Source organism: Choloepus didactylus, chromosome 4 (genome assembly GCF_015220235.1).
Source record: "Choloepus didactylus isolate mChoDid1 chromosome 4, mChoDid1.pri, whole genome shotgun sequence".
Taxonomy (NCBI): domain Eukaryota; kingdom Metazoa; phylum Chordata; class Mammalia; order Pilosa; family Megalonychidae; genus Choloepus; species Choloepus didactylus.
This window is the reverse complement of record NC_051310.1, coordinates 157,575,075-157,588,243: the sequence shown is the minus strand read 5'-3', so window position 1 is coordinate 157,588,243 and position 13,169 is coordinate 157,575,075. Positions and strand designations below refer to the sequence as shown.

General features: G+C 54.2%; 2 protein-coding genes across 8 annotated transcripts; both read right to left on the bottom strand.

Moving 5' to 3' along the window:
* Window positions 1–407: 407 nt before the first annotated feature.
* On the bottom strand, window positions 408–4,472 carry CMTM5 (CKLF like MARVEL transmembrane domain containing 5). 7 transcript variants are annotated; one of them, XM_037835540.1, is made up of 6 exons: window positions 4,358–4,472; window positions 3,874–4,100; window positions 2,656–2,808; window positions 1,991–2,083; window positions 1,698–1,782; window positions 449–1,501 (listed from the first exon to the last, which is right to left on the bottom strand). In XM_037835540.1, exons 2-6 carry the CDS (start codon window positions 3,988–3,990, stop codon window positions 1,056–1,058), a joined length of 894 nt encoding a protein of 297 aa, XP_037691468.1. In that variant the 5' UTR covers window positions 3,991–4,100; window positions 4,358–4,472; the 3' UTR covers window positions 449–1,055. The 7 variants fall into 7 exon arrangements, with proteins under 7 accessions (XP_037691465.1, XP_037691466.1, XP_037691468.1 ...); XM_037835537.1 differs by lacking the exon at window positions 4,358–4,472 and having other exon boundaries at window positions 408–1,501; window positions 2,656–2,694; window positions 3,850–4,253; XM_037835538.1 differs by lacking the exon at window positions 4,358–4,472 and having other exon boundaries at window positions 410–1,501; window positions 2,656–2,694; window positions 3,874–4,248.
* A 952-nt stretch (window positions 4,473–5,424) lies between these two features.
* Window positions 5,425–9,451, bottom strand: IL25 (interleukin 25). Its single transcript, XM_037835535.1, has 4 exons — window positions 9,328–9,451; window positions 8,010–8,085; window positions 7,556–7,809; window positions 5,425–5,680 (listed from the first exon to the last, which is right to left on the bottom strand). Exons 2-4 carry the CDS (start codon window positions 8,016–8,018, stop codon window positions 5,425–5,427), a joined length of 519 nt encoding a protein of 172 aa, XP_037691463.1. The 5' UTR covers window positions 8,019–8,085; window positions 9,328–9,451.
* Between the last annotated feature and the right edge of the window lie 3,718 nt (window positions 9,452–13,169).

Below are 13,169 nucleotides of genomic sequence, written 5' to 3'. Positions count from 1 at the left end.
GTCATCCCAGGCCCTGTCGGTCAGGGCCTCCCCCGAGGGCATCCAGAGATTCTTGGGCTAGAAGACTCTGAGCCTGAGCCCATGCACAGTGTGGTCCAAACCCAGGCTTTGCTGGTCACCGTCTGGCCCTCTCATACAGGCAGAAACAAGCCCAGGGGCACGCACATGTCCACACCCACACATGTGCTTCCACTCACGTCACGAAGCTGCTCAGTGGACAGGGCTGGTCCAGAACCCATTTTGCTCCAAGCAAATCCCTACTCCTCAGCCAGGGCTTAAGGGCAGGCTCTCCAGCCCATCTTCTCACCCCTTCACCCAGCCACCCTGCCTCCCAGACCCCCTATCCAGGCATTTCCTATCCCCCCTCTGAGCCCTTGCCCCACCCCAAGTCCCAGAGCCAACTGGTCTTGAGAATGGGTTGTGTGTGAAGCCCCGAGAACAGTGAGCAGAGGCCAGAGAAACAAGGCACGTTGCTTCTAGCCCCAGAGAGGCCACTGATCCTGGCAAGGAGGCAGGAAGTGAGCATGGAACACAGAGCGGGAGGTAGAAAAAGTCAGACCAAGAGAGGAGACCATGAGCCCAGCACATGTCTGCACATAGTTGATGCTCAGGAAATGTTTGTTGAGGAGCTAGCAAGCTGGAAAGGTGGATCTGCTAGTGAAGGGAGCAGGGAGCAGGGTGAGGGTGAGGGGTGTTTTTCCTGAGCTAAAAGGAGGCTCGGTACAGTATCCATAACACGTTAGGTGTCAGAGCAGCTAGGTCACAAACAAGGAGGTCACTTCTGCTGACAGGACCTCAGTTTTCTCTTACGTGGAATGAGGGCATTGGACCAGATGGTCTCTAAGGACTTTTCCAGCACCAGCATTTCAGGACTCTCTGCCCCTTTCTAATGCCACAGACTGACCCCTCATCTGTGGTCTGCTGGCCAAATCCTCCTCACACCACGAAGGGGAGCTCTACACACGCCCCAGACCAGCCCCTCTCCTGGGCCACCCACAATCCTGTGCGCGCAGGTATGGCAGGTGGGCACTTCCATCAGGAAGGCTTGTGCCTTCCTAGCCACAGAACTCCAGGCGCCCAGCCGCCAGGCATGCCACAAAGTGGCCTTGCACACGGAGATTTGTGGCCGAGAAGTTTTGTTTTGGAAACCTCTTCAGTCTATCCCTCACTTCCTCATTGCTCAGACCGGGTGCTGGAGAGGAAATGTGACCTGATGGAGGCAACAGTTCCACAAACACACCTTGACATTCCTTGAGAGGTCTAATTCCTGGGAAAGAGAAAGACTCACCAGTAGGATATGAGTGTTTTAATTTGGGAAGGACGTAGGGGCTCAGCTTCCTCCCCTCCATCCTCCTTCCCACCCTCATAACACCCCCTCCCGGCCGGAGCTTCTTGGGGAGCCAGGTTCCAGAGCACCAGGCCCCACAGATGCATCCTGGGGACTTCTCAGGCCAGGCTTCGTGTCTGCAGGCCCGGGGCAGGGAGGCGGTGGGCAGGGAATCTAGTGAAGCCAAAGGAGATGTGTCTGGGCTCCTCTGTCCCCTTAGCCTGGCTGGGCCTGGGGGCCAGGGAGCCCTGGGGGTCACTGCTGGTCCCCTGTGGAGATGGAGCCAGACAGGAGAGGGAATGAGGTCAGGATGGGGTAGCTGGGGCTGGGGTTGGGTAGGCATCTCGTCTCCCAGAGCACAGACACTCACCCTGGGTGGCCCTGGGCCCCAGCTCAGTCTGGTAGATCTTGAAGGCATCATAGGCAAAGACAGAAACCAGGATGATGCCAAAAACCTGTGGGGGTCAGAGCAGGGATGGCACGACCAAGGCCATCAGGCCATCGGATTCGGGAAGAGGGAGGCGGGTGGTCTGGGGCAAGGCGTGAGCCACAACCCTGGGCACTGGCTTTGGCTCGGGGTAGGGGGACACACAGAAAGCGTGCATCTGTATCCACCCACCAGGGGTCCTGGGGGGCTGGGGGGGCCTGCCGGACTGGACTCACAAAAGCAGCAATGGCAGCTCCGTCCCGGGAGGTCACAGCAGCAAAGGAGACCACCAGGAAGATGATGATGGCGCTGACACAGCGGAGGAAGTCCTGGGGGAGGTCAACAGGGTGGTGCAGGGGCAAAGGGAGGGTCAGGGGGCAGGGGCATCTGCCCTGAGGTTTTTCCAGGCTAGTCAGTGTCCCTACTAATCCCTCCGAGGGGATACACCTACACACACAAAACAAAGCACTTTCCAGAGAAAGAGTTCCCACCGCTACAGAAAATGGACGCAGGTGAATCCAGAGCTACCCAGGGCTAGAAGCCAGGGGACTGGATGGGAGGTGCAGCTGATCTGGCCTGGTGGCTGGAGCCCCCCAGACAGGACCTGTGGGTGGGCAGGGCTGGGGGAGGGCTGGGGCTGGACCTTTGTTAAGTGGGAGAGCAGACAAGGGATGTGTGTCCTCCTCGTCGGTGACCCCTGTAGCCATGAAAGCAGCCTGAGTCAATGCTCACTTTTTGGGTGCAGGGTCCAGCATGGTGCAGAGAAAAGCTGGGATGTAGGGGCTGGGCCCTACACTCACCAGGCCCAGGAAAGGAGGGATTCAGGGAGAGGAAAGGAAATCTCTGCATTCAGAGGAGAAGGAAGGAACCAGGATGGGGTGGGGGAAGCAGGGTTCCTCACCAGACAGGGCCAGTTAAGCCGATCGAAGCGCCGGTAGTACTGGGTGGCATAGAGGAAGAGGAAGGCGAGCGTGATGAAGAACTCGAGCAGGGCCGCGGCCATGTAGGCAGAGATGGAGGCCGTGAAGCAGATAAAGATGATGAAGGTCAGGGCCTGCAGGACCGAGCCTCTGGAGCTTGCCAGGAAGGGGACACAATCCCACAGGCCGGGGGTCCCCCCAAGCTGTACCCACCAGCCATCTTTGCAGAGGAAAGCAAGTACTCTGGCAGATTCCCCTACTGTGAGCTACCCCTCCCAGGGGCAGGAGCCACCATTCAGGGCATTTGCCCATCGAGGGCAGTCTCTAGCCTCCCCCTGCCTGTCCAGGCCACCCCCGGCCCAAGGATCCCAGCAGCCCCAGCAGTATGGCCAAGTTGCACAACTCCAGGGGGCACAATTCAAATGGCAATGCACAAGAGACGTGTTTCCTGGCGCACAGCGTACTGTCTAAACATTAGCCCCTGGAGTTGTGCCCAGTGCTGCTCTGGGCCCTAGGAGGCATTCGCTGTCCCATAATACTTTCCCCACTCCCAGAAGCCTAAAACTCCTCCAACAAGGACCAGAGCCCTTGAGTTCCATGCCAAGGGACAAGGCTTAGAAGGCAGATGTGCACAGTGACTCGGGGGGCCTTTCAGCTCTGGCTACATAGGATGGCATATGTGTAGAGAACTTAAGTTTACACTAAGATCTTTCTTGGTGACCAGGGGAAGATCCTTTCCTGAAAATAGATTTTCATGAGGAGTAGACAACAGATAAAGTGGGGCTGCAGGAAGTCTGCCCTTTTTAATAGTTGGGGTTCTTGGACATGCCAAGAAGTGGCCATTTTAGAGTCCAGGGAAAGACAGGCCAGCATTCCAACTCCCTGTCCCATCCCTGGGTCTCGGACATCCCCAAGGTCCCCGAGAGTAGTCCTTCTGTCTAACTTCAATCCTTCCTGCTGCAACTGCCACCAGATGGAGGTCGACCAGAAGGCAGGGTTGGAGACTGGGGAGGGGGAAGGGGTGTTCAGAAAGCCTAGGAAGGGAGGCTGCTGGGGGGTGAGCTTACACACACACACACACACACACACACACACACACACACACACACACACACACACACACACACACACACACGGCTGGGCCAGGGAGCCAGGGATGTGGGAGAGGGAGGTACCCGGTTGGGGGAAGCGGCTGTTACCAGCTCAGTTTCCAGAAGGATGCCTCGGAGGGAAGAGAGGAAGGTCTTGTCCACAGCGAAGCCCCGGAGCCCTGCAGCTGCCCCCTCCTCGGGGGGGCGGTCCCGAGCACTGAACATCTCCGTGGGGCCCCCTGGGCACAGCCCCTCTCTGCCACCAGCCCAGAGAGGGAAATGGAAACCTGGCTGGATGGGGTAGCAGACAGGCGCAGGAAGGCACTGTGAGGAACCTGAAAGCGAAGCAAGGAGGCCGGTCTGCGGGGCCCCAGGAGAAGGCAGCACCCGCGGACGGCTGATCCAGATGGGCCCTCCCCCAGCTGCCCAGAGTGCCCCCCACTGGTGGCTGCACCGGCCCCCTGTGAGGCACATGGTGTGGGGGGGAGGCAGGGGAGGGGGTTGAGTGGGAGGAGTGATTAACCCCTCCCCTTTCTCACTGCAGACCCAGCCTGGAGAAGGGGAAAAGAGAGGAGGAGGGAGGCAGACAAACCAGGAGGAGCTGGGAGGTGAGCCAGGGAAACAGGGGTAGGACTAGGAGCCCTTCAAGAACCTAAGCCTGAAAAAGTTTGTGCTCCACTCCTCTAACTTTAACCCTCTTCCTTGGCTCCTCCTTCCCCCCTTCTCCTTTTAGGGAGGATGAGAGCTGGAGCCCGGCCCAGGCAGCACTCCGCCTGGACCGGGCTGTAGCAGCCAGGACCAAAGGACAAAGGCAGATTGTTGGGGGGACAAGGGGGTGCTGTGTGCCTGCTGCAGTGCCTCAATGGGCCTCTGTGTCTCCAGCAGGCTGGGAGGGCAGCCTGACCCCCACCCTGGTGTCCGGGAACGGGCCAGAGAACCAGAGCATGGCTTGGATGGGAGGTCACAGCGGAAACTCCGGAGGGGAGGGCAGAGGGGGTTGGCAGGGTGAGCAGTGGGTGAGGGCTGGGGCAGGAACCAAGCTGGGGGACCACCAGGTGTTCAGGCTTCAGGGATGCCAAAGACAAATTAGGCCACTTTTAAATACAGATTCTTTATTTGGATAAGTCTCTCCATGCTCAATAACAGCTTCCTCCTCAGAATCATTCATGTCAAAAGATTAGTAACTACATGGTGGTGTGTGCAAAGTGGATGCTCACCGTGTGTTTGAGGAATGAACAAATGAATGAGCAAACAAATGAATGGAGGGCTCTCCACTGGCCAAGGAGAAAATATCGAGAAAGTGCCTGTGCTGCACCGAGGCCGCTGGAGATGGCAGGAGAGGAGGAGACAGGAGTGGTGGCTTCAAGGGCAGAGCTTTGAAGACCTTTCCCCACACCAGCTTTCAGCAGCCTTCCCGGCAGCCGCTCCCTTCACTTCACCCTGCATTTCCCATCCACTCCAAAAAGTGCAAAAGTGCAGGTCCCCCCCCACCCCGCAGCCCCCCTTCCCATCCCAGGATCCCGCTGCTCCAGGTGGTGCTTCAGGTGGTGCTTTGGAGGGGCCGAGCATCCCCAGCCCACTGCGGCTGATGGGTTCTGAGGCCCACAGCTCACCCAGCCCACATTTTCCCGATGAGGGAGCAGCCGCAGGCCGGCCTGTCTAGGCCATCACACGTGGCCGCACACACACGCAAGCCAAGGAGACGCGGTAGAGTCTGCGCTCCAGGCAGTAGCCCACAGGGGCCCCCTGCCCGCCAGGACACCGCCGCCGGTAAAAGACGGTCTGTTTGTGGTAGAGCAGCTCTGAGTTGCCCAGGGGGTCCATGTCGGAGCCCGTCTGCAGGCTGACGCAGTGTGGGCACAGGCAGCGGGCGTGGTACAGGTCCTGGGGCAGCCGATTCAAGTCCCTGTCCAACCTGTGGGGGGCCACAGGGGTGCGAATGTTAGAGGAAGGACATGGTGTGTGGGGTGGCCTGGCTTCTAGCCCCAGCTCTGGCATCCACCAGCTGTATGACTTTGAGCCAGTTGCCCCCCTCTTCTCTGGAACTCACTTCCCCGAATGAAAATGAGGACAGGGGGCTAGAAAACAGCTTTCCCACTGGTTCCGGGCCATTAGGGAGGCAGGAGAAGGCGAGTAGGCTCTGAGCCATCTGACATTACACTGGGCTTTAGCACGAGATTCCTTGTTGTAATTGTTACTACATTATTATATATATTTTTTTTATTGTAAAAGTAAAAACTGCTCTTAAATCCAAGTATAAAAGAGTATAAAGTGAAGACTAACAGTCTTTCTCCTCACCAGTTTCACTCCAGAGGGAGCCACTGTCAACACTTTCTTGCACACCCTTCCAGACACTGCCCACACATATATTATAAGCACATGTAAGAGTGCACAGTAAGATTTATTTACTTATTTTGACAAGTACTTATTTAGCAAAAAAAAAAAAAAAAAAAAATTGGAAACTACTGGAAAGTTAGATGCTCCAAGGGGTCCGGGACTCCAGCACCCTAGCAGGAAACAGTCCCCAAGTTTAACGACCCTTCTCCATACAGGCAAGCCCTGGCAAACTGGGGCTTGGACAGCGCAGCATTTCCTAAAGTGGGTTCCCTAATAAATACCCTGCAACAAAATGGTTCTGTGGCCAAGTGAGTCTGAGGAACACTGAATTAAACACATTCATTTCTGTAGACTTCTTGCAGCCTTTAATGTACTGTGGGCTAGAGCAGCCTTTCCCAAACTTCCTTGACATTGTCACTTTTTTCTGAGGAGCAGCTTGTGGGACTAGTGTTGCATGGAACACACTTTGGGAAAGGCCAGCTGAGTGGTTCTCAGGGGTTTACAGCCTCCCAGTGAGGAGTCTGGATCCCAGCTGAGACAGCCACCTGACACCCAGCCTCCCCCAAGGGGCTCCCCCACCCCTGGATTTGGCCCAGGATCCAGCTAGTCTTCAGAACATAATGACCTAAAGTCTCCACCCTGGATCTAGTCCCAATTAAAGCTGACCCCTCTCTCTACGCACACTGAACATCTCCATCAATCTCCAAAGCCAAGGCTAAGCCAGAACTAGACTTGTGGGGAGTGGGAACACAGTCCCAACCAGGACACAAAACAGAAGAAGAAATAGGTATGGGATCCCTAAGGCCCTAACTTTTAATATTTTTCTTCATTGTCCCTATTTCAGTGCTTCCTAATATTTTTCACATCATGGCACAAAGAGAGAATGATAATAGTTGTGTAGAACACTGAGTGAAAAAATAAGACTACTGATGATCAAAGATAACCAGCCTGCCATCCAGCGGCTCCCAAGGGTTGAAGGTTTGAATATTTTAGTACACTTGTAACCCTGCCCTTTCCCCATGGCCCAGGGCCTTTGTTATTGGGATACTTTGTGCTTGTATCATACCAGCATTCCCTGATATTTTAGTTAGAAAAAACATGGCCACTGTAGGAATTAAGAAAAGATGAAAAGGAGAAAATCAGCTTTCCCTGGACTAAGTATAGATTTTACAGACATTACTTCATTTGATCTGCACATTAGCCTATGGGGTATTATCCCCATTCTACAGATGAAAAACAACTTGAGCTTTGAAACCTTGAGTAACTGGCCCAAGGTCACCCAACAAGGGTCAGAGCAAGGATTCAAACCCAGGCCATGTCAAGCTCCTGAAACATCATGGCCTGTGTGAGATTAAAAGCTAAAGAAGGTAGGCTGGGCTTGGGTGGAACTCCCCGTGCCCCTCACATACCCCCTGACTGGTGCACACACTAGGAGGGGTGACAGCACACTCACTCATATCTCCAGGGGGAGATGGCCCTGCTGTGGAGGGGTCCATCCTCGCTGGCCCGGCAGGACTCTGGGGCAGAGGAGGGGTGGTGGGTGAGGCTGGCGGCCTCCGGGGGAGACAGCACAGTGTTCCACTTGAGCCACTCCTCGGAGGGGTCCTGCCTTTTACTGGAGCAGCAGCTGGGCTGGCGGGTGCCTTCCTGTTGGAGCTGCCAACTGAGGGTGTATGTTCCCATGACCATGACCAGAAATGCAACCACCTGTAAGTAAAGGCCAGGGAGAGAACTGCTCTCACATAATCCAGGACCTCTCCCACTGGAGCTACTCCCCCAGCTGTTCCCTGAGATCCTGGTTTGTAGCTCTACCCAGCCCTGAGCCCCAAACCAGGGCTGGGCCCTCAAAAGCATCTCCGCTCCTTTCCTGCTCAGCACCTTGCCCTCCCAGCCCTCTGCCCTCTCACCTGGCACATGCTGCACACTGCTCACTCAGCCGCCAGGTACTGCACTGACAGGCGAGGCCTTGTGGAAGCAGGCTGGCTAGAGCATTTAAGAGTCCTGGTTTTATTTTGAGCAAACCTGTTTTGTTTATTCAAATTTAATTCCACTACCTTTTGGAGGGAGTGACCAGAGATTAAAAAACTTGAAATTGTTTTCCAAGGCTGCTTAAAATACTATACTAATGGAAGTTGTAATGGTCATTATAAAGCCTGGTAGCCTATTGGGTCAACTCTGGTCTTTGTACTTTTCTGGGCGTGGGGTCAAAGCAATAGTGTCCTGTGTCCTTGTGAAGCGGCATTATGGGAATTTCCCTGATTGGCTTGGTATCCCAAATTAAGGAATGTCACCTTGCCTCTCTTCAGGTGGCCTCATTTCCATGACTTCTGCTGCTCCCACCCAGAGCCTCGTGTCCACCACTCCCTCTCTTCTCAGGCCTCCTTCTGGTCACCCACCTTAGTGAACACTTCCCTTCTCCCCTGTCTCCTATGACCCCGATCCCTTTTGTTCCCTGACCCCTTCTCCATCTTCCATGACCCCAAGTTCTAGGACGCCCATCATTTATGACCTTTCTCCCATTGTCCATTAGCCACCCCAACTTTCCCTTGCCCTCTTCAGTGGCCACCCCCATTCCTGAGCTTTCCCTGACCCCTTCCCCTGGGGTAGAGATCCAGGCCTAACCCTAAAGGATTGCCAGGGAGGCCCTGACTCCATCAGTTTGTTTGCAGGATCTGATGGAAGAAGCTGTGGGTGACTGTTCCCGTTGCACAATTGAGAAGGTGAAGCAAGGAAGAGGAGGGGCAGGCTGACAGCCTCACCTGAGACCCAGCAGGAGCCCCAGCTCCAGGGACCTGCCTGACCCCATTCCCACCCGCGGGGCCTTGGGGCAAGGACCGTGACAGCATTTGCTGCTGCTCTCAAGTCGTGGGGTGAGTCCGCAGGGTCTCAGCCTCCACATCTCGGCCAGCCATGGGTGGCCAGGAGGGAGTGTATGTGCTCTGGGAAGGCTCAGAGCTCGGCCTGATTCCAAAGACACAGCTCTCCTGGGGTCCATTCAGCCTGTGGGGCACTATGCTGAAAGCAGGCCAGAGCCTACTTCCTGACAGGCCGTTCTCTCCATGGACCCCTTCCCCTCATCCCCCACACCCACGACCTCCCCCCTTGCCAACACACTCATCCAGAGACATTGTCTCTAGAACAATGTTTTCTGATTTGCATGTGCTTTCCCTTAGAAAATACTCCTCCAGTAACCAAGGACTCAGAAAATAAACAAAAGAAACCAACCAGGAATAACTTATCTGCAGAGTGAGGGGGAATCCTTTCCAACGCTTTAGGGTGAAGCAGCCTCCAGGCAGAGGAGCAATGAGGTCAAGGGGCATTCTAGAGGATTGGGGGAAGCTTCTTTGGAGAGTCTGGAGGGTCTAGAACTGTGTGGGGTGGGGGGAGTGCTTAGGGGAAACGGGAGATGGCCAGGAGATCAGGGGAGCAGGGGCACTTAGGGAGAGCAGCGAGGCCAGGAGCATCATCAGCCTGCTCCCCTCGTCCCATCCCCTGTCCCCTGGGCTCCTGACATCCTCTCCCTTCCCCGCACTGCTGGCCTTGCCTCCCGCACACCTCCATGTGCCAGGAGTGCTAAGCCCTGTACATGCACCATCTCACTTAATCCTTACAATAAAGCCAGGAGAGAGGAACTGTGATCCCCATATTACAGGTGAGGAAACTGAGACCCGAAGAAATTCAGTAACCTCCCAAGGTCAAACGGTTAGGAAGAGGCAGGGATAGTTTTCAGTTCCAGCCCTAATCCCAAATATAAGCTCCTGGCTTGGAGGTGCCACACTGTGCCGCCCTACGGTTGGCTGTGAATGGAAGGGGAGACCCCGAAGCAAATGCTTCGCTACTCACCTGAGCTTGGGTTAGGCCAGGTCTCACCTGAACCTGCCTGGGGCCAGCTGACATTCCTGCCCACCTGGGCATTCAGCCCTGGTAGCTGGGATTCCCTGCTCCAGCTTCCTGCTCCCCAGTGTCTGAGGTATGGTCCCCAGGGTGGCTTCTGGTATTCCTGAGCAGCCCCCAACCCCAGAACAGGCTTTTAGGGGGCAGTGCTGTTCAGAAGAGCCGGATCCCTGTGGGTCTCCCCCAAACCAATCAGAACCTCAGGGCCAAGGAAGCAGAACTGGAGCCTGACCTTGGCCCAGATCTCCCAATGTTGGCCCCCAGCCAGAAAGGGGTGCTCAGAAGACCTGGAAGTGATCCCAGCTACTTATTTCACTTGCTGACAGTGCAAAAAGGACCCAGAATGGGTTGCTGGCAACATTGACCTTCAGAAGAGAATTCTGGAGTGTCCCCCACCTCTTTACCAGGCCCTCTCTGAGGAAACTCCTGAGAGACCGAGGGAGGGTCCCTCCAAGCAGGACCTGACCTGACCCCAGAACCTGTGCTCTGGGCCACATGTCCCTACCTCCTCCCATTTTCTCAGCCTCTGCCCTTATCTCGGTAGCAGCTTCGTGAGACACCTGCCATGAGAAACATTTTCCAGAGGGTTTTCCTCCTGGGGTGACTGGTTTTGGAATTCCTGAGTCACCTCAACTTCCAGGGAATCCTTGGGGGTGTAGGGAGATGGAGGTGGCAGTGAGGAGAATGCTGGAGGCAGGTGCAAAGGAAAGTTTGCCTAGCATCTGACATCAAGGGTACCCTCCCAACATACAACATGTCCCCACCTGCCTGGGCCTAACTTGGCAGCCAGAGAGGGCTTGCTGGGTCTTCCACTCCACCCTCACTGGGAAAAGAGATCAGTGCCTAGCAGGAAAGGGCAGGGAACCCGTGATGGAATATACCTCCCACCCTTGACCTGAAAAAGGCTCTCAGAAGCTGCCCTGCCCCTTCCCAAAAAGACAGTCAAGTCTTCACCTGCTGCCTTGAATCCCTGACCCTGCCTCTGACCAGCTCTTGGCCCTCTCTGGTCCTCCCTCCTCATCTAAGAAGAATGGAGGGGAGGGGGCAGTTAGGAGGGTAAATGACCTGAAGGGTACAAAGGGCCAACCAGCTGAGCTGCTCTGGACCTCGGCTCCTGAAATAATACTGAAAGCCACAGGACTCAGCAAAGTCAACTGAGGCCCATCTGCACTCACCTTATGTGAGGCTGGGTACTGATTGTTAAAATGTTGAAATACTTCTTCACCTGCTGGTAAATAGATGGCTACCCTCAGCCTCTGGGACACCCCCTTGCCACCACCTCTCTGTGATGTAATAACTAAAAGGTGAACAACTGGCACAGCTTCCTCCTTGAACCCCATCCTGACTGGTAGGTGATCATGGTACTGGTTGCTAAATATTTTTTAATGTCATCTTTGGCACCAAAGATGCTTAGTTTCAGGAACTTGCCTTCAAGGAGAACCCAGTTTGGCCTGGGAGACGACACACACAGAGTCAGAGTGAACAGGATAAGGAGCCAGGCAACTCTCTCCCCCCAGCCCAGGGCCAGTACCTCCCGAAGGAGGGCCCTGGGCTTACTCAGCTTTGCCCCATAGCCATGGCTGCCCTTGCTCATCATCCACTCCCCAAATATTTATTGAGTACCTGCTATATGCCAGACACTTGTCTAAATGCTAGGAATACAGAGCAGGACAAGCCAGAGAAGGTCCCTGCCTCATGAAGCTTCCATTTCAGGAGGAGACAGATGACAAAGAAACAAGATAATTTCCAATAGTAATAAGTTCTATGAAGAAACTGAAATGGTGTTATGAGATAAGGAGTTACTATAGTGGGGAAAGGGGTCAACCTCAACCTGGAAAGCAAGGGAAGGCCTTTCTGAGGATGCAGAATTTGGCACTATGATAGAAAGGGTCTTGGGGAAGAGTGCTGTAGGCATAGGGAGCAGGACACGCATTCCCAGGGGTGAGAAAGGACAGTGTGGATGGAAAGCCAAGGTAAGGGGGAGAGTGGAATAGACGTCGTGGGAAAGGTGGGCAGGGACCAGATCACAGGCTCTGATTGAATGTTTGGATTCTATTCCAAGGTCAGTGGGAAGGTATTGACTGAATTTAAGCATGACCTACGTGATATGAGTTTCTCAGGGGCAGGCACCATGTCCTTGACATGCTGTTGCCCCCTGTACCAGTTTGTATATATTATGTATCCCAGAAAAAGCCATGTTCTTTGATGCAATCTTGTGGGGGCAGACATATTAGTGGAGATTAAGTTGGAACGTTTGGATTAGGTTGTTTGCATGGAAATGCGCCCCACCCAACGGTGGGTGATACTCTGATTGGATAATTTCCATGGAGGTGTGGCCCTGCCCGGTCAGCACAGAGCACTATATAAGCTCAAACAGAAGGAGCGAGCTTGCTACAGCCAAGAGGGACACTTTGAAGAATGCACAGGAGCTGAGAGAATAGCTGCAGATGAGGGACAGTTTGAAGACTGCTGTTGAAAGCAGACTCTTGCTCTGGAGACGCTAAGAGAGGACAAACACCCTAAGAGCAACTAAGAGTGACATTTTTGAGGAAGTGCAGCCTAGAGAGGAACGTCCTGGGAGAAAGCCATTTTGAAACCAGAACTTTGGAGCAGATGCCAGCCACGTGCCTTCCCAGCTAACAGAGGTTTCCGGACACCATTGGCCATCCTCCAGTGAAGGTACCCTATTGCTGATGTGTTACCTTGGACACTTGATGGCCTTAAGACTGTAACTGTGTAACCAAACAAACCCCATTTTATAAAAGCCAATCCATTTCTGGTCTTTTGCAGTCTGGCAGCATTGGCAAACTAGAACACCACCACAGGGCTGATATTGGCATTAAATAATGATAATAGTTGCTTTTATCCAACATTTACACACCAGAGGCCATGCACTGTTCTCAGGGTTTAATATTAACTCTTAATGTTCACAGCAAACTGATGCAATAGGTTCCATTATCCCCATTTTCTGGACAAGATTCCAGAGGCTCCAAGAGATCACTTAACTTGCCGAAGTCACACAGCCAGTGTTGGAACAAGGATTAGAACTCAGGTAATCTGGGTGTTGTGGGGGTCCAAAAAGAGAACAACTAAAGAGGCCAGGAAAGAATTAATGAGCACCTGAGAAGGTTTAGGCAGCAAGAGGAACAAAACCAAGTCCAGGAAGTCATGGG

Excerpts from the sequence above, each read along its gene's own strand:
- IL25 (XM_037835535.1), bottom strand. Across the intron at positions 5,681-7,555 it reads ATCTCCCCCTGGAGATATGA|GTTGGACAGGGACTTGAATC; the intron begins GTGAGTGTGCTG and ends GGCCCCCCACAG.
- CMTM5 (XM_037835537.1), bottom strand. The coding sequence starts at position 4,239 with ATGTGCCTCACAGGGGGCCGGTGCAGCCACCAGTGGGGGGCACTCTGG. Across the intron at positions 1,783-1,990 it reads GAGCTGCCATTGCTGCTTTT|GTTTTTGGCATCATCCTGGT; the intron begins GTGAGTCCAGTC and ends TGACCCCCACAG. Across the intron at positions 1,502-1,697 it reads GGGGCCCAGGGCCACCCAGG|ATTCCCTGCCCACCGCCTCC; the intron begins GTGAGTGTCTGT and ends TGGCTTCACTAG.